At 33.6% G+C, this 23,668-nt stretch overlaps 1 protein-coding gene across 1 annotated transcript; it reads left to right on the plus strand.

Annotated features, from left to right (window-relative positions):
* The first annotated feature begins 21,406 nt into the window (after positions 1 to 21,406).
* Positions 21,407 to 23,467, plus strand: LOC140291279 (uncharacterized). Its single transcript, XM_072379405.1, has 3 exons — positions 21,407 to 21,864; positions 22,527 to 22,679; positions 23,292 to 23,467. The coding sequence occupies exons 1-3, from the start codon at positions 21,510 to 21,512 to the stop codon at positions 23,465 to 23,467; spliced, it is 684 nt and encodes a 227-aa protein (XP_072235506.1). The 5' UTR covers positions 21,407 to 21,509.
* Positions 23,468 to 23,668: the final 201 nt, after the last annotated feature.

Below are 23,668 nucleotides of genomic sequence, written 5' to 3' on the forward strand. Positions count from 1 at the left end.
TGTTCTTTTCTTCATGAACAGGTTCTGGTCTTTTCTTCTTGAACAGTTTCCATTCTTTTCTTCTTGAACAGGTTCTGTTCTTTTCTTCTTGAACAGGTTCTTTTCTTTTCTTCTTGAACAGTTTCTTTTCTTTTCCTCTTATTGAACAATTTCTGTTCTTTTCTTCTTCTTAAACATTTTCTGTTCTTTTCGTCTTGAACAGTATCTATTCTTTTTTTCTTCTTGAACAGTTTCTGTTCTTCTTTTCTTCTTGAACATTTTCTATTATTTTCTTATTCTTGAACAGTTTCTGTTATTTTCTTCTTGAAGAGTTTCCTGTCTTTTCTTCCTGAACAGTTTCTATGCTCTTTTCTTTTTGAACAGTTTCCGTTCTTTTCTGCTTCTTGAACAGTTTCTATTCTTTTTGAACAGTTTGTTATTTTCTTCTTCTTGAACAGTTTCCTTTCTTTTCTTCTTAAACAGTTTCTGTTCTTCTCTTCTTGAACAGTTTCCGTTCTTTTCTACTTCTTGAACAGTTTCTGTTCTTTTCTTCTTCTTTAACAGTTTCCATTCTTTTCTTCTTCCTGAACAGTTTCCGTTCTTTTCTTCTTCCTGAACAGTTTCCGTTCTTTTCTTCTTCCTGAATAGTTTCTATTCTTTTTTCTTTTTGATCAGTTTCTGTTCTTTTCTTCTTGAACAGTTTCTGTTCTTTTCTTCATGAACAGGTTCTGGTCTTTTCTTCTTGAACAGTTTCCATTCTTTTCTTCTTGAACAGGTTCTGTTCTTTTCTTCTTGAACAGGTTCTGTTCTTTTCTTCATGAACAGTTTCTGTTCTTTTCTTCATGAACAGGTTCTGGTCTTTTCTTCTTGAAGTTTCCATTCTTTTCTTCTTGAACAGGTTCTGTTCTTTTCTTCTTGAACAGGTTCTGTTCTTTTCTTCTTGAACAGGTTCTGTTCTTTTCTTCTTGAACAGGTTCTGTTCTTTTCTTCATGAACAGTTTCTGTTCTTTTCTTCATGAGCAGGTTCTGGTCTTTTCTTCTTGAAGTTTCCATTCTTTTCTTCTTGAACAGGTTCTTTTCTTTTCTTCTTGAACAGTTTCTGTTCTTTTCTGCTTCTTGAAGAGTTTCCGTTCTTTTCTGCTTCTTGAACAGTTTCTGTTCTTTTCATCTTCTTGAACAGTTTCTATTCTTTTCTTCTTCTTAAACATTTTCTGTTCTTTTCGTCTTGAACAGTTTCTGTTATTTTCTTCTTGAACAGTTTCCTGTCTTTTCTTCCTGAACAGTTTCTATTCTTCTCTTCTTGAACAGTTTCCGTTCTTTTCTACTTCTTGAACAGTTTCCGTTCTTTTCTGCTTCTTGAACAGTTTCTATTCTTTTTGAACAGTTTGTTCTTTTCCTTCTTCTTGAACAGTTTCCTTTCTTTTCTTCTTGAACAGTTTCTGTTCTTCTCTTCTTGAACAGTTTCCGTTCTTTTCTACTTCTTGAACAGTTTCTGTTCTTTTCTTCTTCTTTAACAGTTTCCATTCTTTTCTTCTTCCTGAACAGTTTCCGTTCTTTTCTTCTTCCTGAATAGTTTCTATTCTTTTTTCTTTTTGAACAGTTTCCGTTCTTTTCTACTTCTTGAACAGTTTCTGTTCTTTTCTTCTTCTTTAACAGTTTCCATTCTTTTCTTCTTCCTGAACAGTTTCCGTTCTTTTCTTCTTCCTGAATAGTTTCTATTCTTTTTTCTTTTTGAACAGTTTCCGTTCTTTTCTACTTCTTGAAAAGTTTCTGTTCTTTTCTTCATGAACAGGTTCTGTTCTTTTCTTCTTGAACAGTTTCTGTTCTTTTCTTCTTGAACAGGTTCTGTTCTTTTCTTCTTGAAAAGGTTCTTTACTTTTCTTCTTGAACAGTTTCTGTTCTTTTCTGCTTCTTGAACAGTTTCCGTTCTTTTCTGCTTCTTGAACAGTTTCCGTTCTTTTCTTCTTGAACAGTTTCCGTTGTTTTCTTCTTGAACAGTTTCTATTCTTTTCTTCTTCTTGAACAGTTTCTGGTCTTTTCTTCTTGAACAGTTTCTGGTCTTTTCTTCTTGAACAGTTTCCGTTCTTTTCTTCTTGAACAGTTTTCGTTCTTTTCTGCTTCTTGAACAGTTTCCATTCTTTTCTTCTTGAACAGTTTCTATTCTTTTCTTCTTCTTGAACAGTTTCTGGTCTTATCTTCATGAACAGTTTCTGTTCTTTTCTTCTTCTTGAAAAGTTGCTGTTCTTTTCTTCTTGAACAGTTTCCGTTCTTTTCTTCTTGAACAGTTTCCGTTCTTTTCTTCTTGAACAGTTTCTGTTCTTTTCTGCTTCTTGAACAGTTTCTGTTCTTTTCTTCTTGAACAGTTTCTGTTCTTTTCTGCTTCTTGAACAGTTTCTGTTCTTTTCTTCTTGAACAGTTTCCGTTCTTTTCTTCTTGAACAGTTTCCGTTCTTTTCTTCTTGAACAGTTTCTGGTCTTTTCTTCTTGAACAGTTTCCGTTCTTTTCTGCTTCTTGAACAGTTTCCGTTCTTTTCTTCTTGAACAGTTTCCGTTGTTTTCTTCTTGAACAGTTTCTATTCTTTTCTTCTTCTTGAACAGTTTCTGGTCTTTTCTTCTTGAACAGTTTCTGGTCTTTTCTTCTTGAACAGTTTCCGTTCTTTTCTTCTTGAACAGTTTTCGTTCTTTTCTGCTTCTTGAACAGTTTCCATTCTTTTCTTCTTGAACAGTTTCTATTCTTTTCTTCTTCTTGAACAGTTTCTGGTCTTATCTTCATGAACAGTTTCTGTTCTTTTCTTCTTCTTGAAAAGTTGCTGTTCTTTTCTTCTTGAACAGTTTCCGTTCTTTTCTTCTTGAACAGTTTCCGTTCTTTTCTTCTTGAACAGTTTCTGTTCTTTTCTGCTTCTTGAACAGTTTCTGTTCTTATCTTCATGAACAGTTTCTGTTCTTTTCTTCTTCTTGAAAAGTTGCTGTTCTTTTCTTCTTGAACAGTTTCCGTTCTTTTCTTCTTGAACAGTTTCCGTTCTTTTCTTCTTGAACAGTTTCTGGTCTTTTCTTCTTGAACAGTTTCCGTTCTTTTCTTCATGAACAGGTTCTGTTCTTTTCTTCTTCTTGAACAGTTTCCGTTCTTTTCTGCTTCTTGAACAGTTTCCGTTCTTTTCTTCTTGAACAGTTTCTATTCTTTTCTTCTTCTTGAACAGTTTATGGTCTTTTCTTCTTGAACAGTTTATGGTCTTTTCTTCTTGAACAGTTTCCGTTCTTTTCTTCTTGAACAGTTTTTGGTCTTTTCTGCTTGAACAGTTTCTGTTCTTTTCTTCTTCTTGAACAGTTTCCTTTCTTTTCTTCTTGAACAGTTTCTGTTATTTTTTTCTTCTTGAACAGTTTCTGTTCTTTTCTTCATGAACAGGTTCTGTTCTTTTCTTCTTAAACAGTTTCTGTTCTTTTCTTCTTCTTGAGAAGTTGCTGTTCTATTCTTCTTGAACAGTTTCCATTCTTTTCTTCTTGAACAGGTTCTGTTCTTTTCTTCTTGAACAGGTTCTTTTCTTTTCTTCTTGAACAGTTTCTGTTCTATTCTTCTTGAACAGTTTCCATTCTTTTCTTCTTGAACAGGTTCTGTTCTTTTCTTCTTGAACAGGTTCTTTTCTTTTCTTCTTGAACAGTTTCTTTTCTTTTCCTCTTCTTGAACAGTTTCCGTTCTTTTCTGCTTCTTGAACAGTTTCCGTTCTTTTCTTCTTGAACAGTTTCCTTTCTTTTCTTCTTGAACAGTTTCTGTTATTTTTTTCTTCTTGAACAGTTTCTGTTCTTTTCTTCATGAACAGGTTCTGTTCTTTTCTTCTTGAACAGGTTCTTTTCTTTTCTTCTTGAACAGTTTCTGTTCTTTTCTTCTTGAACAGTTTCTGTTCTTTTCTTCTTCTTGAGAAGTTGCTGTTCTATTCTTCTTGAACAGTTTCCATTCTTTTCTTCTTGAACAGGTTCTGTTCTTTTCTTCTTGAACAGGTTCTTTTCTTTTCTTCTTGAACAGTTTCTTTTCTTTTCCTCTTATTGAACAGTTTCTTTTCTTTTCCTCTTATTGAACAGTTTCTGTTCTTTTCTTCTTCTTAAACATTTTCTGTTCTTTTCGTCTTGAACAGTTTCTATTCTTTTCTTCTTCTTGAACAGTTTCTGTTCTTTTCTTCTTCTTGAACAGTTTCCGTTATTTTCTTCTTGAAGAGTTTCCTGTCTTTTCTTCCTGAACAGTTTCTATTCTCTTTTCTTTTTGAACAGTTTCCGTTCTTTTCTTCTTCTTGAACAGTTTATGGTCTTTTCTTCTTGAACAGTTTATGGTCTTTTCTTCTTGACCAGTTTCCGTTCTTTTCTTCTTGAACAGTTTTTGGTCTTTTCTGCTTGAACAGTTTCTGTTCTTTTCTTCTTCTTGAACAGTTTCCTTTCTTTTCTTCTTGAACAGTTTCTGTTCTTTTCTTCATGAACAGGTTCTGTTCTTTTCTTCTTGAACAGGTTCTTTTCTTTTCTTCTTGAACAGTTTCTGTTCTTTTCTTCTTGAACAGTTTCTGTTCTTTTCTTCTTCTTGAGAAGTTGCTGTTCTATTCTTCTTGAACAGTTTCCATTCTTTTCTTCTTGAACAGGTTCTGTTCTTTTCTTCTTGAACAGGTTCTTTTCTTTTCTTCTTGAACAGTTTCTTTTCTTTTCCTCTTATTGAACAGTTTCTTTTCTTTTCCTCTTATTGAACAGTTTCTGTTGTTTTCTTCTTCTTGAACAGTTTATGGTCTTTTCTTCTTGAACAGTTTATGGTCTTTTCTTCTTGACCAGTTTCCGTTCTTTTCTTCTTGAACAGTTTTTGGTCTTTTCTGCTTGAACAGTTTCTGTTCTTTTCTTCTTCTTGAACAGTTTCCTTTCTTTTCTTCTTGAACAGTTTCTGTTCTTTTCTTCATGAACAGGTTCTGTTCTTTTCTTCTTGAACAGGTTCTTTTCTTTTCTTCTTGAACAGGTTCTGTTCTATTCTTCTTGAACAGTTTCCATTCTTTTCTTCTTGAACAGGTTCTGTTCTTTTCTTCTTGAACAGGTTCTTTTCTTTTCTTCTTGAACAGTTTCTTTTCTTTTCCTCTTATTGAACAGTTTCTTTTCTTTTCCTCTTATTGAACAGTTTCTGTTCTTTTCTTCTTCTTAAACATTTTCTGTTCTTTTCGTCTTGAACAGTTTCTATTCTTTTCTTCTTCTTGAACAGTTTCCGTTCTTTTCTTCTTCCTGAATAGTTTCTATTCTTTTTTCTTTTTGAACAGTTTCCGTTCTTTTCTACTTCTTGAAAAGTTTCTGTTCTTTTCTTCTTGAACAGTTTCTGTTCTTTTCTTCATGAACAGGTTCTGTTCTTTTCTTCTTGAACAGTTTCTGTTCTTTTCTTCTTGAACAGGTTCTTTACTTTTCTTCTTGAACAGTTTCTGTTCTTTTCTGCTTCTTGAACAGTTTCCGTTCTTTTCTGCTTCTTGAACAGTTTCCGTTCTTTTCTTCTTGAACAGTTTCCGTTGTTTTCTTCTTGAACAGTTTCCATTCTTTTCTTCTTCTTGAACAGTTTCTGGTCTTTTCTTCTTGAACAGTTTCTGGTCTTTTCTTCTTGAACAGTTTCCGTTCTTTTCTTCTTGAACAGTTTTTGTTCTTTTCTTCTTGAACAGGTTCTGTTCTTTTCTTCTTGAACAGGTTCTGTTCTTTTCTTCTTGAACAGGTTCTGTTCTTTTCTTCTTGAACAGTTTCTGTTCTTTTCTTCTTGAACAGTTTCTGTTCTTTTCTTCTTGAACAGGTTCTGTTCTTTTCTTTTTGAACAGTTTCTGGTCTTTTCTTCTTGAACAGTTTCCGTTCTTTTCTTCTTGAACAGTTTCTGTTCTTTTCTGCTTCTTGAACAGTTTCCGTTCTTTTCTGCTTCTTGAACAGTTTCCGTTCTTTTCTTCTTCCTGAATAGTTTCTGGTCTTTTCTTCTTGAACAGTTTCCGTTCTTTTCTTCTTGAATAGTTTCTGTTCTTTTCTTTTTGAACAGTTTCTGGTCTTTTCTTCTTGAACAGTTTCTGGTCTTTTCTTCTTGAACAGTTTCTGGTCTTTTCTTCTTGAACAGTTTCCTTTCTTTTCTTCTTGAACAGTTTCCGTCCTTTTCTTCTTGAACAGTTTCTATTCTTTTCTTCTTCTTGAACAGTTTCTGGTCTTTTCTTCCTCCTGAAACGTTGCTGTTCTTTTCTTCTTGAACAGTTTCTATTCTTTTCTTCTTCTCGAACATTTTCTGTTCTTTTCGTCTTGAACAGTTTCTATTCTTTTCTTCTTCTTCAACAGTTTCTGTTCTTCTTTTCTTCTTGAACATTTTCTATTCTTTTCCTCTTCTTGAACAGTTTCTGTTCTTTTCCTCTTATTGAACAGTTTCCGTTCTTTTCTTCTTCTTTAACAGTTTCCATTCTTTTCTTCTTCCTGAACAGTTTCCGTTCTTTTCTTCTTCCTGAATAGTTTCTATTCTTTTTTCTTTTTGAACAGTTTCCGTTCTTTTCTACTTCTTGAAAAGTTTGTTTTTTTCTTCTTGAACAGGTTCTGTTCTTTTCTTCTTGAACAGGTTATTTTCTTTTCTTCTTGAACAGTTTCTGTTCTTTTCTTCTTCTTGAGAAGTTGCTGTTCTTTTCTTCTTGAACAGTTTCCATTCTTTTCTTCTTGAACAGGTTCTGTTCTTTTCTTCTTGAACAGGTTCTTTTCTTTTCTTCTTGAACAGTTTCTTTTCTTTTCCTCTTATTGAACAGTTTCTGTTCTTTTCTTCTTCTTAAACATTTTCTGTTCTTTTCTTCTTGAACAGTTTCTGTTCTTTTCTTCTTGAACAGTTTCTATTCTTTTTTCCTTTTGAACAGTTTTTGTTCTTTTCTTCTTCTTGAACAGTTTCTGGTCTTTTCTTCTTATTGAACAGTTTCTATTCTTCTGCTTCAACAGTTTCTGTTCTTTTCTTCTTCTTGAACAGATTCCGTTCTTTTCGTCTTGAACATTTTCTGTTCTTTTCTTCTTGAACAGTTTCCGTTCTTTTCTTCTTCTTGAACAGTTTTTCTTCTTTTTTCTTCTTGAACAGTTTCTGATCTTTTCTTCTTGAACGGGTTTCTGTTATTTTCTTCTTCCTGAAAATTTTCTGTTCTTTTCTTCTTCTTGAACATTTTCTGTTCTTTTCTTCTTCTTGAAAAGTTACTGTTCTTTTCTTCTTCTTGAACATTTTCTGTTCTTTTCTTCTTCCTGAAAAGTTACTGTTGTTTTCTTCTTCTTGAACATTTTCTGTTCTTTTCTTCTTCCTGAAAATTTACAGTTCTTTTCTTCTTCTTGAACAGTTTTAAGTTCTTTATTATTGAACAGTTTCTGTTTTTTCTTCTTCTTGAAAGGTTTCTGTTCTTTTCCTCTTGAACAGTTTCTTTTCTTTTCTTCTTCTTGAAAAGTTACTGTTCTTTTCTTCTTCTTGAACATTTTTTGTTCATTTCTTCTTCCTGAAAAGTTACTGTTCTTTTCTTCTTCTTGAACATTTTCTGTTCTTTTCTTCTTCCTGAAAATTTACAGTTCTTTTCTTCTTCTTGAACATTTTTCTGTTCTTTACTTCTTGAACAGTTTTCAGTTCTTTATTATTGAACAGTTTCTGTTCTTTTTTATTGAACAGTTTCTGTTTTTTCTTCTTCTTGAAAGGTTTCTTTTCTTTTCTTCTTGAACAGTTTCTGTTCTTTTCTTCTTGAACAGTTTCTATTCTTTTTTCCTTTTGAACAGTTTCTGTTCTTTTCTTCTTCATGAACAGTTTCTGGTCTTTTCTTCTTATTGAACAGTTTCTATTCTTCTGCTTCAACAGTTTCTGTTCTTTTCTTCTTCTTGAACAGATTCCGTTCTTTTCGTCTTGAACATTTTCTGTTCTTTTCTTCTTGAACAGTTTCCGTTCTTTTCTTCTTCTTGAACAGTTTTTGTTCTTTTTTCTTCTTGAACAGTTTCTGATCTTTTCTTCTTGAACGGGTTTCTGTTATTTTCTTCTTCCTGAAAATTTTCTGTTCTTTTCTTCTTCTTGAACATTTTCTGTTCTTTTCTTCTTCTTGAAAAGTTACTGTTCTTTTCTTCTTCTTGAACAGTTTCTTTTCTTCTTCTTGAAAAGTTACTGTTCTTTTCTTCTTCTTGAACATTTTCTGTTCTTTTCTTCTTCCTGAAAAGTTACTGTTGTTTTCTTCTTCTTGAACATTTTCTGTTCTTTTCTTCTTCCTGAAAATTTACAGTTCTTTTCTTCTTCTTGAACAGTTTTCAGTTCTTTATTATTGAACAGTTTCTGTTTTTTCTTCTTCTTGAAAGGTTTCTGTTCTTTTCCTCTTGAACAGTTTCTTTTCTTTTCTTCTTCTTGAAAAGTTACTGTTCTTTTCTTCTTCTTGAACATTTTTTGTTCATTTCTTCTTCCTGAAAAGTTACTGTTCTTTTCTTCTTCTTGAACATTTTCTGTTCTTTTCTTCTTCCTGAAAATTTACAGTTCTTTTCTTCTTCTTGAACATTTTTCTGTTCTTTACTTCTTGAACAGTTTTCAGTTCTTTATTATTGAACAGTTTCTGTTCTTTTTTATTGAACAGTTTCTGTTTTTTCTTCTTCTTGAAAGGTTTCTTTTCTTTTCCTCTTGAACAGTTTCTGTTCTTTTCTTCTTGAACAGTTTCTGTTCTTTTCTTCTTCTTGAACAGTTTCTGTTCTTTTCCTCTTCTTGAACAGTTTCTTTTCTTTTCCTCTTATTGAACAGTTTCTATTCTTTTCTCCTTCTTGAACAGTTTCCGTTCTTATCTACTTCTTGAACAGTTTCTGTTCTTTTCTTCTTCTTGAACAGTTTCTATTCTTTTCTTCTTCTCGAACATTTTCTGTTCTTTTCGTCTTGAACAGTTTCTATTCTTTTCTTCTTCTTCAACAGTTTCTGTTCTTCTTTTCTTCTTGAACATTTTCTATTCTTTTCCTCTTCTTGAACAGTTTCTGTTCTTTTCCTCTTATTGAACAGTTTCCGTTCTTTTCTTCTTCTTTAACAGTTTCCATTCTTTTCTTCTTCCTGAACAGTTTCCGTTCTTTTCTTCTTCCTGAATAGTTTCTATTATTTTTTCTTTTTGAACAGTTTCCGTTCTTTTCTACTTCTTGAAAAGTTTGTTTTTTCTTCTTGAACAGGTTCTGTTCTTTTCTTCTTGAACAGTTTTCAGTTCTTTATTATTGAACAGTTTCTGTTTTTTCTTCTTCTTGAAAGGTTTCTGTTCTTTTCCTCTTGAACAGTTTCTTTTCTTTTCTTCTTCTTGAAAAGTTACTGTTCTTTTCTTCTTCTTGAACATTTTTTGTTCATTTCTTCTTCCTGAAAAGTTACTGTTCTTTTCTTCTTCTTGAACATTTTCTGTTCTTTTCTTCTTCCTGAAAATTTACAGTTCTTTTCTTCTTCTTGAACATTTTTCTGTTCTTTACTTCTTGAACAGTTTTCAGTTCTTTATTATTGAACAGTTTCTGTTCTTTTTTATTGAACAGTTTCTGTTTTTTCTTCTTCTTGAAAGGTTTCTTTTCTTTTCCTCTTGAACAGTTTCTGTTCTTTTCTTCTTGAACAGTTTCTGTTCTTTTCTTCTTCTTGAACAGTTTCTGTTCTTTTCCTCTTCTTGAACAGTTTCTTTTCTTTTCCTCTTATTGAACAGTTTCTATTCTTTTCTCCTTCTTGAACAGTTTCCGTTCTTATCTACTTCTTGAACAGTTTCTGTTCTTTTCTTCTTCTTGAACAGTTTCTATTCTTTTCTTCTTCTCGAACATTTTCTGTTCTTTTCGTCTTGAACAGTTTCTATTCTTTTCTTCTTCTTCAACAGTTTCTGTTCTTCTTTTCTTCTTGAACATTTTCTATTCTTTTCCTCTTCTTGAACAGTTTCTGTTCTTTTCCTCTTATTGAACAGTTTCCGTTCTTTTCTTCTTCTTTAACAGTTTCCATTCTTTTCTTCTTCCTGAACAGTTTCCGTTCTTTTCTTCTTCCTGAATAGTTTCTATTCTTTTTTCTTTTTGAACAGTTTCCGTTCTTTTCTACTTCTTGAAAAGTTTGTTTTTTCTTCTTGAACAGGTTCTGTTCTTTTCTTCTTGAACAGTTTCTGTTCTTTTCTTCATGAACAAGTTCTGTTCTTTTCTTCTTGAACAGGTTCTGTTCTTTTCTTCTTGAACAGGTTCTTTTCTTTTCTTCTTGAACAGTTTCTTTTCTTTTCCTCTTATTGAACATTTTCTGTTCTTTTCGTCTTGAACAGTTTCTATTCTTTTTTTCTTCTTGAACAGTTTCTGTTCTTCTTTTCTTCTTGAACATTTTCTATTATTTTCTTCTTCTTGAACAGTTTCTGTTATTTTCTTCTTGAAGAGTTTCCTGTCTTTTCTTCCTGAACAGTTTCTATTCTCTTTTCTTTTTGAACAGTTTCTGTTCTTCTCTTCTTGAACAGTTTCCGTTCTTTTCTACTTCTTGAACAGTTTCTGTTCTTTTCTTCTTCTTTAACAGTTTCCATTCTTTTCTTCTTCCTGAACAGTTTCCGTTCTTTTCTTCTTCCTGAATAGTTTCTATTCTTTTTTCTTTTTGAACAGTTTCTGTTCTTTTCTTCTTGAACAGTTTCTGTTCTTTTCTTCATGAACAGGTTCTGGTCTTTTCTTCTTGAACAGTTTCCATTCTTTTCTTCTTGAACAGGTTCTGTTCTTTTCTTCTTGAACAGGTTCTTTTCTTTTCTTCTTGAACAGTTTCTTTTCTTTTCCTCTTATTGAACAATTTCTGTTCTTTTCTTCTTCTTAAACATTTTCTGTTCTTTTCGTCTTGAACAGTATCTATTCTTTTTTTCTTCTTGAACAGTTTCTGTTCTTCTTTTCTTCTTGAACATTTTCTATTATTTTCTTATTCTTGAACAGTTTCTGTTATTTTCTTCTTGAAGAGTTTCCTGTCTTTTCTTCCTGAACAGTTTCTATGCTCTTTTCTTTTTGAACAGTTTCCGTTCTTTTCTGCTTCTTGAACAGTTTCTATTCTTTTTGAACAGTTTGTTATTTTCTTCTTCTTGAACAGTTTCCTTTCTTTTCTTCTTAAACAGTTTCTGTTCTTCTCTTCTTGAACAGTTTCCGTTCTTTTCTACTTCTTGAACAGTTTCTGTTCTTTTCTTCTTCTTTAACAGTTTCCATTCTTTTCTTCTTCCTGAACAGTTTCCGTTCTTTTCTTCTTCCTGAACAGTTTCCGTTCTTTTCTTCTTCCTGAATAGTTTCTATTCTTTTTTCTTTTTGATCAGTTTCTGTTCTTTTCTTCTTGAACAGTTTCTGTTCTTTTCTTCATGAACAGGTTCTGGTCTTTTCTTCTTGAACAGTTTCCATTCTTTTCTTCTTGAACAGGTTCTGTTCTTTTCTTCTTGAACAGGTTCTGTTCTTTTCTTCATGAACAGTTTCTGTTCTTTTCTTCATGAACAGGTTCTGGTCTTTTCTTCTTGAAGTTTCCATTCTTTTCTTCTTGAACAGGTTCTGTTCTTTTCTTCTTGAACAGGTTCTGTTCTTTTCTTCATGAACAGGTTCTGGTCTTTTCTTCTTGAACAGTTTCCATTCTTTTCTTCTTGAACAGGTTCTGTTCTTTTCTTCTTGAACAGGTTCTGTTCTTTTCTTCATGAACAGTTTCTGTTCTTTTCTTCATGAGCAGGTTCTGGTCTTTTCTTCTTGAAGTTTCCATTCTTTTCTTCTTGAACAGGTTCTTTTCTTTTCTTCTTGAACAGTTTCTGTTCTTTACTGCTTCTTGAAGAGTTTCCGTTCTTTTCTGCTTCTTGAACAGTTTCTGTTCTTTTCATCTTCTTGAACAGTTTCTATTCTTTTCTTCTTCTTAAACATTTTCTGTTCTTTTCGTCTTGAACAGTTTCTGTTATTTTCTTCTTGAACAGTTTCCTGTCTTTTCTTCCTAAACAGTTTCTATTCTTCTCTTCTTGAACAGTTTCCGTTCTTTTCTACTTCTTGAACAGTTTCCGTTCTTTTCTGCTTCTTGAACAGTTTCTATTCTTTTTGAACAGTTTGTTCTTTTCCTTCTTCTTGAACAGTTTCCTTTCTTTTCTTCTTGAACAGTTTCTGTTCTTCTCTTCTTGAACAGTTTCCGTTCTTTTCTACTTCTTGAACAGTTTCTGTTCTTTTCTTCTTCTTTAACAGTTTCCATTCTTTTCTTCTTCCTGAACAGTTTCCGTTCTTTTCTTCTTCCTGAATAGTTTCTATTCTTTTTTCTTTTTGAACAGTTTCCGTTCTTTTCTACTTCTTGAAAAGTTTCTGTTCTTTTCTTCATGAACAGGTTCTGTTCTTTTCTTCTTGAACAGTTTCTGTTCTTTTCTTCTTGAACAGGTTCTGTTCTTTTCTTCTTGAAAAGGTTCTTTACTTTTCTTCTTGAACAGTTTCTGTTCTTTTCTGCTTCTTGAACAGTTTCCGTTCTTTTCTGCTTCTTGAACAGTTTCCGTTGTTTTCTTCTTGAACAGTTTCCGTTGTTTTCTTCTTGAACAGTTTCTATTCTTTTCTTCTTCTTGAACAGTTTCTGGTCTTTTCTTCTTGAACAGTTTCTGGTCTTTTCTTCTTGAACAGTTTCCGTTCTTTTCTTCTTGAACAGTTTTCGTTCTTTTCTGCTTCTTGAACAGTTTCCATTCTTTTCTTCTTGAACAGTTTCTATTCTTTTCTTCTTCTTGAACAGTTTCTGTTCTTATCTTCATGAACAGTTTCTGTTCTTTTCTGCTTCTTGAACAGTTTCCGTTCTTTTCTGCTTCTTGAACAGTTTCCGTTCTTTTCTTCTTCCTGAATAGTTTCTGGTCTTTTCTTCTTGAACAGTTTCCGTTCTTTTCTTCTTGAATAGTTTCTGTTCTTTTCTTTTTGAACAGTTTCTGGTCTTTTCTTCTTGAACAGTTTCTGGTCTTTTCTTCTTGAACAGTTTCTGGTCTTTTCTTCTTGAACAGTTTCCTTTCTTTTCTTCTTGAACAGTTTCCGTCCTTTTCTTCTTGAACAGTTTCTATTCTTTTCTTCTTCTTGAACAGTTTCTGGTCTTTTCTTCCTCCTGAAACGTTGCTGTTCTTTTCTTCTTGAACAGTTTCTATTCTTTTCTTCTTCTCGAACATTTTCTGTTCTTTTCGTCTTGAACAGTTTCTATTCTTTTCTTCTTCTTCAACAGTTTCTGTTCTTCTTTTCTTCTTGAACATTTTCTATTCTTTTCCTCTTCTTGAACAGTTTCTGTTCTTTTCCTCTTATTGAACAGTTTCCGTTCTTTTCTTCTTCTTTAACAGTTTCCATTGTTTTCTTCTTCCTGAACAGTTTCCGTTCTTTTCTTCTTCCTGAATAGTTTCTATTCTTTTTTCTTTTTGAACAGTTTCCGTTCTTTTCTACTTCTTGAAAAGTTTGTTTTTTCTTCTTGAACAGGTTCTGTTCTTTTCTTCTTGAACAGGTTATTTTCTTTTCTTCTTGAACAGTTTCCATTCTTTTCTTCTTGAACAGGTTCTGTTCTTTTCTTCTTGAACAGGTTCTTTTCTTTTCTTCTTGAACAGTTTCTTTTCTTTTCCTCTTATTGAACAGTTTCTGTTCTTTTCTTCTTCTTAAACATTTTCTGTTCTTTTCTTCTTGAACAGTTTCTGTTCTTTTCTTCTTGAACAGTTTCTATTCTTTTTTCCTTTTGAACAGTTTTTGTTCTTTTCTTCTTCTTGAACAGTTTCTGGTCTTTTCTTCTTATTGAACAGTTTCTATTCTTCTGCTTCAACAGTTTCTGTTCTTTTCTTCTTCTTGAACAGATTCCGTTCTTTTCGTCTTGAACATTTTCTGTTCTTTTCTTCTTGAACAGTTTCCGTTCTTTTCTTCTTCTTGAACAGTTTTTCTTCTTTTTTCTTCTTGAACAGTTTCTGATCTTTTCTTCTTGAACGGGTTTCTGTTATTTTCTTCTTCCTGAAAATTTTCTGTTCTTTTCTTCTTCTTGAACATTTTCTGTTCTTTTCTTCTTCTTGAAAAGTTACTGTTCTTTTCTTCTTCTTGAACATTTTCTGTTCTTTTCTTCTTCCTGAAAAGTTACTGTTTTTTTCTTCTTCTTGAACATTTTCTGTTCTTTTCTTCTTCCTGAAAATTTACAGTTCTTTTCTTCTTCTTGAACAGTTTTAAGTTCTTTATTATTGAACAGTTTCTGTTTTTTCTTCTTCTTGAAAGGTTTCTGTTCTTTTCCTCTTGAACAGTTTCTTTTCTTTTCTTCTTCTTGAAAAGTTACTGTTCTTTTCTTCTTCTTGAACATTTTTTGTTCATTTCTTCTTCCTGAAAAGTTACTGTTCTTTTCTTCTTCTTGAACATTTTCTGTTCTTTTCTTCTTCCTGAAAATTTACAGTTCTTTTCTTCTTCTTGAACATTTTTCTGTTCTTTACTTCTTGAACAGTTTTCAGTTCTTTATTATTGAACAGTTTCTGTTTTTTCTTCTTCTTGAAAGGTTTCTTTTCTTTTCTTCTTGAACAGTTTCTGTTCTTTTCTTCTTGAACAGTTTCTATTCTTTTTTCCTTTTGAACAGTTTCTGTTCTTTTCTTCTTCATGAACAGTTTCTGGTCTTTTCTTCTTATTGAACAGTTTCTATTCTTCTGCTTCAACAGTTTCTGTTCTTTTCTTCTTCTTGAACAGATTCCGTTCTTTTCGTCTTGAACATTTTCTGTTCTTTTCTTCTTGAACAGTTTCCGTTCTTTTCTTCTTCTTGAACAGTTTTTGTTCTTTTTTCTTCTTGAACAGTTTCTGATCTTTTCTTCTTGAACGGGTTTCTGTTATTTTCTTCTTCCTGAAAATTTTCTGTTCTTTTCTTCTTCTTGAACATTTTCTGTTCTTTTCTTCTTCTTGAAAAGTTACTGTTCTTTTCTTCTTCTTGAACAGTTTCTTTTCTTCTTCTTGAAAAGTTACTGTTCTTTTCTTCTTCTTGAACAGTTTCTTTTCTTTTCTTCTTCTTGAAAAGTTACTGTTCTTTTCTTCTTCTTGAACATTTTTTGTTCATTTCTTCTTCCTGAAAAGTTACTGTTCTTTTCTTCTTCTTGAACATTTTCTGTTCTTTTCTTCTTCCTGAAAATTTACAGTTCTTTTCTTCTTCTTGAACATTTTTCTGTTCTTTACTTCTTGAACAGTTTTCAGTTCTTTATTATTGAACAGTTTCTGTTCTTTTTTATTGAACAGTTTCTGTTTTTTCTTCTTCTTGAAAGGTTTCTTTTCTTTTCCTCTTGAACAGTTTCTGTTCTTTTCTTCTTGAACAGTTTCTGTTCTTTTCTTCTTCTTGAACAGTTTCTGTTCTTTTCCTCTTCTTGAACAGTTTCTTTTCTTTTCCTCTTATTGAACAGTTTCTATTCTTTTCTCCTTCTTGAACAGTTTCCGTTCTTATCTACTTCTTGAACAGTTTCTGTTCTTTTCTTCTTCTTGAACAGTTTCTATTCTTTTCTTCTTCTCGAACATTTTCTGTTCTTTTCGTCTTGAACAGTTTCTATTCTTTTCTTCTTCTTCAACAGTTTCTGTTCTTCTTTTGAACATTTTCTATTCTTTTCCTCTTCTTGAACAGTTTCTGTTCTTTTCCTCTTATTGAACAGTTTCCGTTCTTTTCTTCTTCTTTAACAGTTTCCATTCTTTTCTTCTTCCTGAACAGTTTCCGTTCTTTTCTTCTTCCTGAATAGTTTCTATTCTTTTTTCTTTTTGAACAGTTTCCGTTCTTTTCTACTTCTTGAAAAGTTTGTTTTTTCTTCTTGAACAGGTTCTGTTCTTTTCTTCTTGAACAGTTTCTGTTCTTTTCTTCATGAACAAGTTCTGTTCTTTTCTTCTTGAACAGGTTCTGTTCTTTTCTTCTTGAACAGGTTCTTTTCTTTTCTTCTTGAACAGTTTCTTTTCTTTTCCTCTTATTGAACATTTTCTGTTCTTTTCGTCTTGAACAGTTTCTATTCTTTTTTTCTTCTTGAACAGTTTCTGTTCTTCTTTTCTTCTTGAACATTTTCTATTATTTTCTTCTTCTTGAACAGTTTCTGTTATTTTCTTCTTGAAGAGTTTCCTGTCTTTTCTTCCTGAACAGTTTCTATTCTCTTTTCTTTTTGAACAGTTTCTGTTCTTCTCTTCTTGAACAGTTTCCGTTCTTTTCTACTTCTTGAACAGTTTCTGTTCTTTTCTTCTTCTTTAACAGTTTCCATTCTTTTCTTCTTCCTGAACAGTTTCCGTTCTTTTCTTCTTCCTGAATAGTTTCTATTCTTTTTTCTTTTTGAACAGTTTCTGTTCTTTTCTTCTTGAACAGTTTCTGTTCTTTTCTTCATGAACAGGTTCTGGTCTTTTCTTCTTGAACAGTTTCCATTCTTTTCTTCTTGAACAGGTTCTGTTCTTTTCTTCTTGAACAGGTTCTTTTCTTTTCTTCTTGAACAGTTTCTTTTCTTTTCCTCTTATTGAACAATTTCTGTTCTTTTCTTCTTCTTAAACATTTTCTGTTCTTTTCGTCTTGAACAGTATCTATTCTTTTTTTCTTCTTGAACAGTTTCTGTTCTTCTTTTCTTCTTGAACATTTTCTATTATTTTCTTATTCTTGAACAGTTTCTGTTATTTTCTTCTTGAAGAGTTTCCTGTCTTTTCTTCCTGAACAGTTTCTATGCTCTTTTCTTTTTGAACAGTTTCCGTTCTTTTCTGCTTCTTGAACAGTTTCTATTCTTTTTGAACAGTTTGTTATTTTCTTCTTCTTGAACAGTTTCCTTTCTTTTCTTCTTAAACAGTTTCTGTTCTTCTCTTCTTGAACAGTTTCCGTTCTTTTCTACTTCTTGAACAGTTTCTGTTCTTTTCTTCTTCTTTAACAGTTTCCATTCTTTTCTTCTTCCTGAACAGTTTCCGTTCTTTTCTTCTTCCTGAACAGTTTCCGTTCTTTTCTTCTTCCTGAATAGTTTCTATTCTTTTTTCTTTTTGATCAGTTTCTGTTCTTTTCTTCTTGAACAGTTTCTGTTCTTTTCTTCATGAACAGGTTCTGGTCTTTTCTTCTTGAACAGTTTCCATTCTTTTCTTCTTGAACAGGTTCTGTTCTTTTCTTCTTGAACAGGTTCTGTTCTTTTCTTCATGAACAGTTTCTGTTCTTTTCTTCATGAACAGGTTCTGGTCTTTTCTTCTTGAAGTTTCCATTCTTTTCTTCTTGAACAGGTTCTGTTCTTTTCTTCTTGAACAGGTTCTGTTCTTTTCTTCATGAACAGGTTCTGGTCTTTTCTTCTTGAACAGTTTCCATTCTTTTCTTCTTGAACAGGTTCTGTTCTTTTCTTCTTGAACAGGTTCTGTTCTTTTCTTCATGAACAGTTTCTGTTCTTTTCTTCATGAGCAGGTTCTGGTCTTTTCTTCTTGAAGTTTCCATTCTTTTCTTCTTGAACAGGTTCTTTTCTTTTCTTCTTGAACAGTTTCTGTTCTTTTCTGCTTCTTGAAGAGTTTCCGTTCTTTTCTGCTTCTTGAACAGTTTCTGTTCTTTTCATCTTCTTGAACAGTTTCTATTCTTTTCTTCTTCTTAAACATTTTCTGTTCTTTTCGTCTTGAACAATTTCTGTTATTTTCTTCTTGAACAGTTTCCTGTCTTTTCTTCCTAAACAGTTTCTATTCTTCTCTTCTTGAACAGTTTCCGTTCTTTTCTACTTCTTGAACAGTTTCCGTTCTTTTCTGCTTCTTGAACAGTTTCTATTCTTTTTGAACAGTTTGTTCTTTTCCTTCTTCTTGAACAGTTTCCTTTCTTTTCTTCTTGAACAGTTTCTGTTCTTATCTTCTTGAACATTTTCCGTTCTTTTCTACTTCTTGAACAGTTTCTGTTCTTTTCTTCTTCTTTAACAGTTTCCATTCTTTTCTTCTTCCTGAACAGTTTCCGTTCTTTTCTTCTTCCTGAATAGTTTCTATTCTTTTTTCTTTTTGAACAGTTTCCGTTCTTTTCTACTTCTTGAAAAGTTTCTGTTCTTTTCTTCATGAACAGGTTCTGTTCTTTTCTTCTTGAACAGTTTCTGTTCTTTTCTTCTTGAACAGGTTCTGTTCTTTTCTTCTTGAAAAGGTTCTTTACTTTTCTTCTTGAACAGTTTCTGTTCTTTTCTGCTTCTTGAACAGTTTCCGTTCTTTTCTGCTTCTTGAACAGTTTCCGTTCTTTTCTTCTTGAACAGTTTCCGTTCTTTTCTTCTTGAACAGTTTCTGGTCTTTTCTTCTTGAACAGTTTCTGGTCTTTTCTTCTTGAACAGTTTCCGTTCTTTTCTTCTTGAACAGTTTTCGTTCTTTTCTGCTTCTTGAACAGTTTCCATTCTTTTCTTCTTGAACAGTTTCTATTCTTTTCTTCTTCTTGAACTGTTTCTGTTCTTATCTTCATGAACAGTTTCTGTTCTTTTCTTCTTCTTGAAAAGTTGCTGTTCTTTTCTTCTTGAACAGTTTCCGTTCTTTTCTTCTTGAACAGTTTCCGTTCTTTTCTTCTTGAACAGTTTCTGTTCTTTTCTGCTTCTTGAACAGTTTCTGTTCTTATCTTCATGAACAGTTTCTGTTCTTTTCTTCTTCTTGAAAAGTTGCTGTTCTTTTCTTCTTGAACAGTTTCCGTTCTTTTCTTCTTGAACAGTTTCCGTTCTTTTCTTCTTGAACAGTTTCTGGTCTTTTCTTCTTGAACAGTTTCCGTTCTTTTCTTCATGAACAGGTTCTGTTCTTTTCTTCTTCTTGAACAGTTTCCGTTCTTTTCTGCTTCTTGAACAGTTTCCGTTCTTTTCTTCTTGAACAGTTTCTATTCTTTTCTTCTTCTTGAACAGTTTATGGTCTTTTCTTCTTGAACAGTTTATGGTCTTTTCTTCTTGAACAGTTTCCGTTCTTTTCTTCTTGAACAGTTTTTGGTCTTTTCTGCTTGAACAGTTTCTGTTCTTTTCTTCTTCTTGAACAGTTTCCTTTCTTTTCTTCTTGAACAGTTTCTGTTATTTTTTTCTTCTTGAACAGTTTCTGTTCTTTTCTTCATGAACAGGTTCTGTTCTTTTCTTCTTGAACAGTTTCTGTTCTTTTCTTCTTCTTGAGAAGTTGCTGTTCTATTCTTCTTGAACAGTTTCCATTCTTTTCTTCTTGAACAGGTTCTGTTCTTTTCTTCTTGAACAGGTTCTTTTCTTTTCTTCTTGAACAGTTTCTGTTCTATTCTTCTTGAACAGTTTCCATTCTTTTCTTCTTGAACAGGTTCTGTTCTTTTCTTCTTGAACAGGTTCTTTTCTTTTCTTCTTGAACAGTTTCTTTTCTTTTCCTCTTCTTGAACAGTTTCCGTTCTTTTCTGCTTCTTGAACAGTTTCCGTTCTTTTCTTCTTGAACAGTTTCCTTTCTTTTCTTCTTGAACAGTTTCTGTTATTTTTTTCTTCTTGAACAGTTTCTATTCTTTTCTTCATGAACAGGTTCTGTTCTTTTCTTCTTGAACAGGTTCTTTTCTTTTCTTCTTGAACAGTTTCTGTTCTTTTCTTCTTGAACAGTTTCTGTTCTTTTCTTCTTCTTGAGAAGTTGCTGTTCTATTCTTCTTGAACAGTTTCCATTCTTTTCTTCTTGAACAGGTTCTGTTCTTTTCTTCTTGAACAGGTTCTTTTCTTTTCTTCTTGAACAGTTTCTTTTCTTTTCCTCTTATTGAACAGTTTCTTTTCTTTTCCTCTTATTGAACAGTTTCTGTTCTTTTCTTCTTCTTAAACATTTTCTGTTCTTTTCGTCTTGAACAGTTTCTATTCTTTTCTTCTTCTTGAACAGTTTCTGTTCTTTTCTTCTTCTTGAACAGTTTCCGTTATTTTCTTCTTGAAGAGTTTCCTGTCTTTTCTTCCTGAACAGTTTCTATTCTCTTTTCTTTTTGAACAGTTTCCGTTCTTTTCTTCTTCTTGAACAGTTTATGGTCTTTTCTTCTTGAACAGTTTATGGTCTTTTCTTCTTGACCAGTTTCCGTTCTTTTCTTCTTGAACAGTTTTTGGTCTTTTCTGCTTGAACAGTTTCTGTTCTTTTCTTCTTCTTGAACAGTTTCCTTTCTTTTCTTCTTGAACAGTTTCTGTTCTTTTCTTCATGAACAGGTTCTGTTCTTTTCTTCTTGAACAGGTTCTTTTCTTTTCTTCTTGAACAGGTTCTGTTCTATTCTTCTTGAACAGTTTCCATTCTTTTCTTCTTGAACAGGTTCTGTTCTTTTCTTCTTGAACAGGTTCTTTTCTTTTCTTCTTGAACAGTTTCTTTTCTTTTCCTCTTATTGAACAGTTTCTTTTCTTTTCCTCTTATTGAACAGTTTCTGTTCTTTTCTTCTTCTTAAACATTTTCTGTTCTTTTCGTCTTGAACAGTTTCTATTCTTTTCTTCTTCTTGAACAGTTTCCGTTCTTTTCTTCTTCCTGAATAGTTTCTATTCTTTTTTCTTTTTGAACAGTTTCCGTTCTTTTCTACTTCTTGAAAAGTTTCTGTTCTTTTCTTCTTGAACAGTTTCTGTTCTTTTCTTCATGAACAGGTTCTGTTCTTTTCTTCTTGAACAGTTTCTGTTCTTTTCTTCTTGAACAGGTTCTTTACTTTTCTTCTTGAACAGTTTCTGTTCTTTTCTGCTTCTTGAACAGTTTCCGTTCTTTTCTGCTTCTTGAACAGTTTCCGTTCTTTTCTTCTTGAACAGTTTCCGTTGTTTTCTTCTTGAACAGTTTCCATTCTTTTCTTCTTCTTGAACAGTTTCTGGTCTTTTCTTCTTGAACAGTTTCTGGTCTTTTCTTCTTGAACAGTTTCCGTTCTTTTCTTCTTGAACAGTTTTTGTTCTTTTCTTCTTGAACAGGTTCTGTTCTTTTCTTCTTGAACAGGTTCTGTTCTTTTCTTCTTGAACAGGTTCTGTTCTTTTCTTCTTGAACAGTTTCTGTTCTTTTCTTCTTGAACAGTTTCTGTTCTTTTCTTCTTGAACAGGTTCTGTTCTTTTCTTCTTGAACAGTTTCTGGTCTTTTCTTCATGAACAGGTTCTGTTCTTTTCTTCTTGAACAGTTTCTGTTCTTTTCTCATGAACAGTTTCGTTCTTTTCTTCTTCTTTAAAAGTTGCTGTTCTTTTCTTCTTGAACAGTTTCTGTTCTTTTCTTCTTGAACAGTTTCCGTTCTTTTCTTCTTGAACAGTTTCTGTTCTTTTCTTCTTGAACAGTTTCTGTTATTTTTTTCTTCTTGAACAGTTTCCTTTCTTTTCTTCTTGAACAGTTTCTGTTATTTTTTTTCTTCTTGAACAGTTTCCTTTCTTTTCTTCTTGAACAGTTTCTGTTATTTTTTTTCTTCTTGAACAGTTTCTTTTCTTTTCTTCTTGTCCCAGAGTGGGGAAATTTCTAATTTTATTACCTTTTACACCTGCTTCTGTTCACCAGTCAATCGAGACAAAACCTCTGAAATGATGTGTGAAGCTGACCTCTGCCTCAGACTCCTGCCGCAGGTCTGCTGGTGAACAGGTTTCACTTCCACCCTAACTTGGTATTTTGTGGTTTGTTATCAGTCGTTCCGCTCGGCTTCATCAGCCTGTGAAACAGGAAGTAAAGATCACTTTCTGGACGGCCTCTCATCAGAGCTGAGCTGGCTGCAGACGACTGCTTTAGTGTTTGATGCTGATCATGGATCTGCTGTGGATGATGCTGCTGCTGGTTCTGGTCTGTTCAGAGGCCCAGAAGGTGACCGAGGTCAGAGGAGAACTGGGTCAGGATGTCACTTTAACCTGCTCCATCAGGAATAAAGACATCTACTGGTTCATGCAGATCCACAGTCAGTTCAGAGCGGGTATCGGACGCACCTTTTCCTCTGATGCTTCCTACTTTTCTCCTGATTTTAAAACCAAATATTTGATCCTGGAGAACAGACTTGTGGTTAAAAACATCTCAGCAGAGGACTGCAGGCTGTACTTCTGTGCTGAGAAGATAAACGGGACATTTGTATTTGTGGACACTTTTGGCCTCACCGCAGGTAAGATGCTCGGCTTCCTTACTTTGATGCTGCTTAAGTGTAGATGTGTGATTAGAATAATGTGATGCTGGTAAAGTGGCAAACAGAGCGAACTCCTAACAAAGGTCTTCTTTTTGAACGATTTCTGTTCTTTTTTTTTTCTTGAACAGTTTCTGTTATTTTCTTCTTGAACAGTTTCTGTTCTTTTCTTGTTGAACAGTTTCTGTTCTTTACTTCTTGAACAGTTTCTGTTCTTTTCTTCTTCTTGAACAGTTTCTGTTCTTTTCTTCTTGAACACATCTAAAGACTTCTTCAGTCTGTAAAAAGCAACTCCATCACACCCAGTGGCTGCTGTCAGAACCTCCTCATGGCACTAATACAGAGCTTTAAAGCTACAGCATTTGGACCTGTTAGGTGGCGTAGAACAGAACCTACATCCTGATCCTACAGCTTCCTGAACGGTTCCTGCAGAAGTTTCAGTCACTTTCTGAAAGAACACAACATCTGTCCCACTTTTCTGGTCCATGGAGCCTCAAAATTAAATTTTTCGGATTGTTTTTACACACAGAGGCAGAAAGACTGACGTCACAAACATAAAGCTGATCATCTGTGAGGACCTCAGACATGTTGAAATCAAACTCATTCGTTTTCTCTGTGGATCTTTGTCACTTCTCTTCATCCAGATGTTCCTGTTACTCTGTCCGATTATCCAGATGTTCCTGTTACTCCGTCCAGTGACTCGAACCACCAGAATCCGTCCTGCAGTCCATCTCAGAGCGAACATGTCGTGTTGAGCTCATTCATTCTGAAAGCCGTCCTGTTTTCGGTCTTTTCAGGTAAGCGTGCAGCTTGCTCTGAAGCTCTGCAGCCTCTGTGGTCAGCAGCCTTAGAAACACCAGCAGCTGCTGCACCGTGACTTCCGCTCAGACGCAGGTGTTAGACCTGAACAGGCAGAAACCGCACATCAGCCCTCCTGCTCATTAACACTGGTTTTATTGTCTGTTTGGATGTAGAAAAAGATCTTCAAGCTTTTAGGTGATGAAAAACTGGTCTTGTGTCAGATCTTTGATTGATATTAATGAGGTAGTCGGTGCGCTCTCTCCACCTTATCAATAGGAATATAGTCTCCATCACGCAGTGCAGAGATCAGACTGAAAAACAACTCATAAATGTCAAATATCAGCAGTTTTTAGACCAAAGGGACACAATATTTCTCCAGTTAAGCCCTTAAACAGGTGAGTTTAGGCTTTACAGGGAAGTTTGTCAGCTGACTGAAAAAGGATTAAAACCGCTTCAGCGCCTGTCCTTAAAGCTAAAAAAGGATGTGCACATCTGGAATCATCACATGGGGAAGTCGAGCAGGTCCAGAGTCCAGCTCAGACCAGAAGTTACAGACCTGATCTGACCTGTTCAGTGTGTTTGTGACTCACCTGATGATCTGCCGGCAGGTTTGATGTGTTCCTATCTAATGAGGAGGAGAGGCAGCAGCAGGGGGAACCAGCCTCCAGGCTTCACCTGTGAGGACCCAGAGATGATGGACAGTCCACAGGTCCACAGCAGCTGCTCCTGCCGCCATGTTACCGACACTGAAAGCAGTGAAACCACCCAGAGGGTCCCCAGCTGAGCCAGCAGCTGATGAAGTGGACGGCTGGAGACATGAGAAGTTACCTTCTCCTTTCCCATCCCAGGATTCAAACCCAGATCCAACTGATGGAAGGTCTGTGAAAACGTAGACTTTAATGAATCTTCTGTGAGATTTAGCTCAGTAAGTTAGAATCTTTCCTCTGAGGAAGTGAACCTGCTGGACTCTGAGCTGTTTGGGGTC

The sequence above is a fragment of the Leuresthes tenuis genome, unplaced genomic scaffold (assembly GCF_036924035.1).
Source record: "Leuresthes tenuis unplaced genomic scaffold, fLeuTen1.0.hap1 SCAF_1, whole genome shotgun sequence".
Lineage (NCBI taxonomy): Eukaryota > Metazoa > Chordata > Actinopteri > Atheriniformes > Atherinopsidae > Leuresthes > Leuresthes tenuis.

What these genes read in the sequence shown, in the direction of transcription:
- LOC140291279 (XM_072379405.1), top strand. Translation starts at nt 21,510, where the DNA reads ATGCTGATCATGGATCTGCTGTGGATGATGCTGCTGCTGGTTCTGGTC. An exon ending in CACTTTTGGCCTCACCGCAG is followed by an intron (nt 21,865 to 22,526) that starts GTAAGATGCTCG and finishes CTCTTCATCCAG; the next exon opens with ATGTTCCTGTTACTCTGTCC. An exon ending in CCTGTTTTCGGTCTTTTCAG is followed by an intron (nt 22,680 to 23,291) that starts GTAAGCGTGCAG and finishes ATCTGCCGGCAG; the next exon opens with GTTTGATGTGTTCCTATCTA.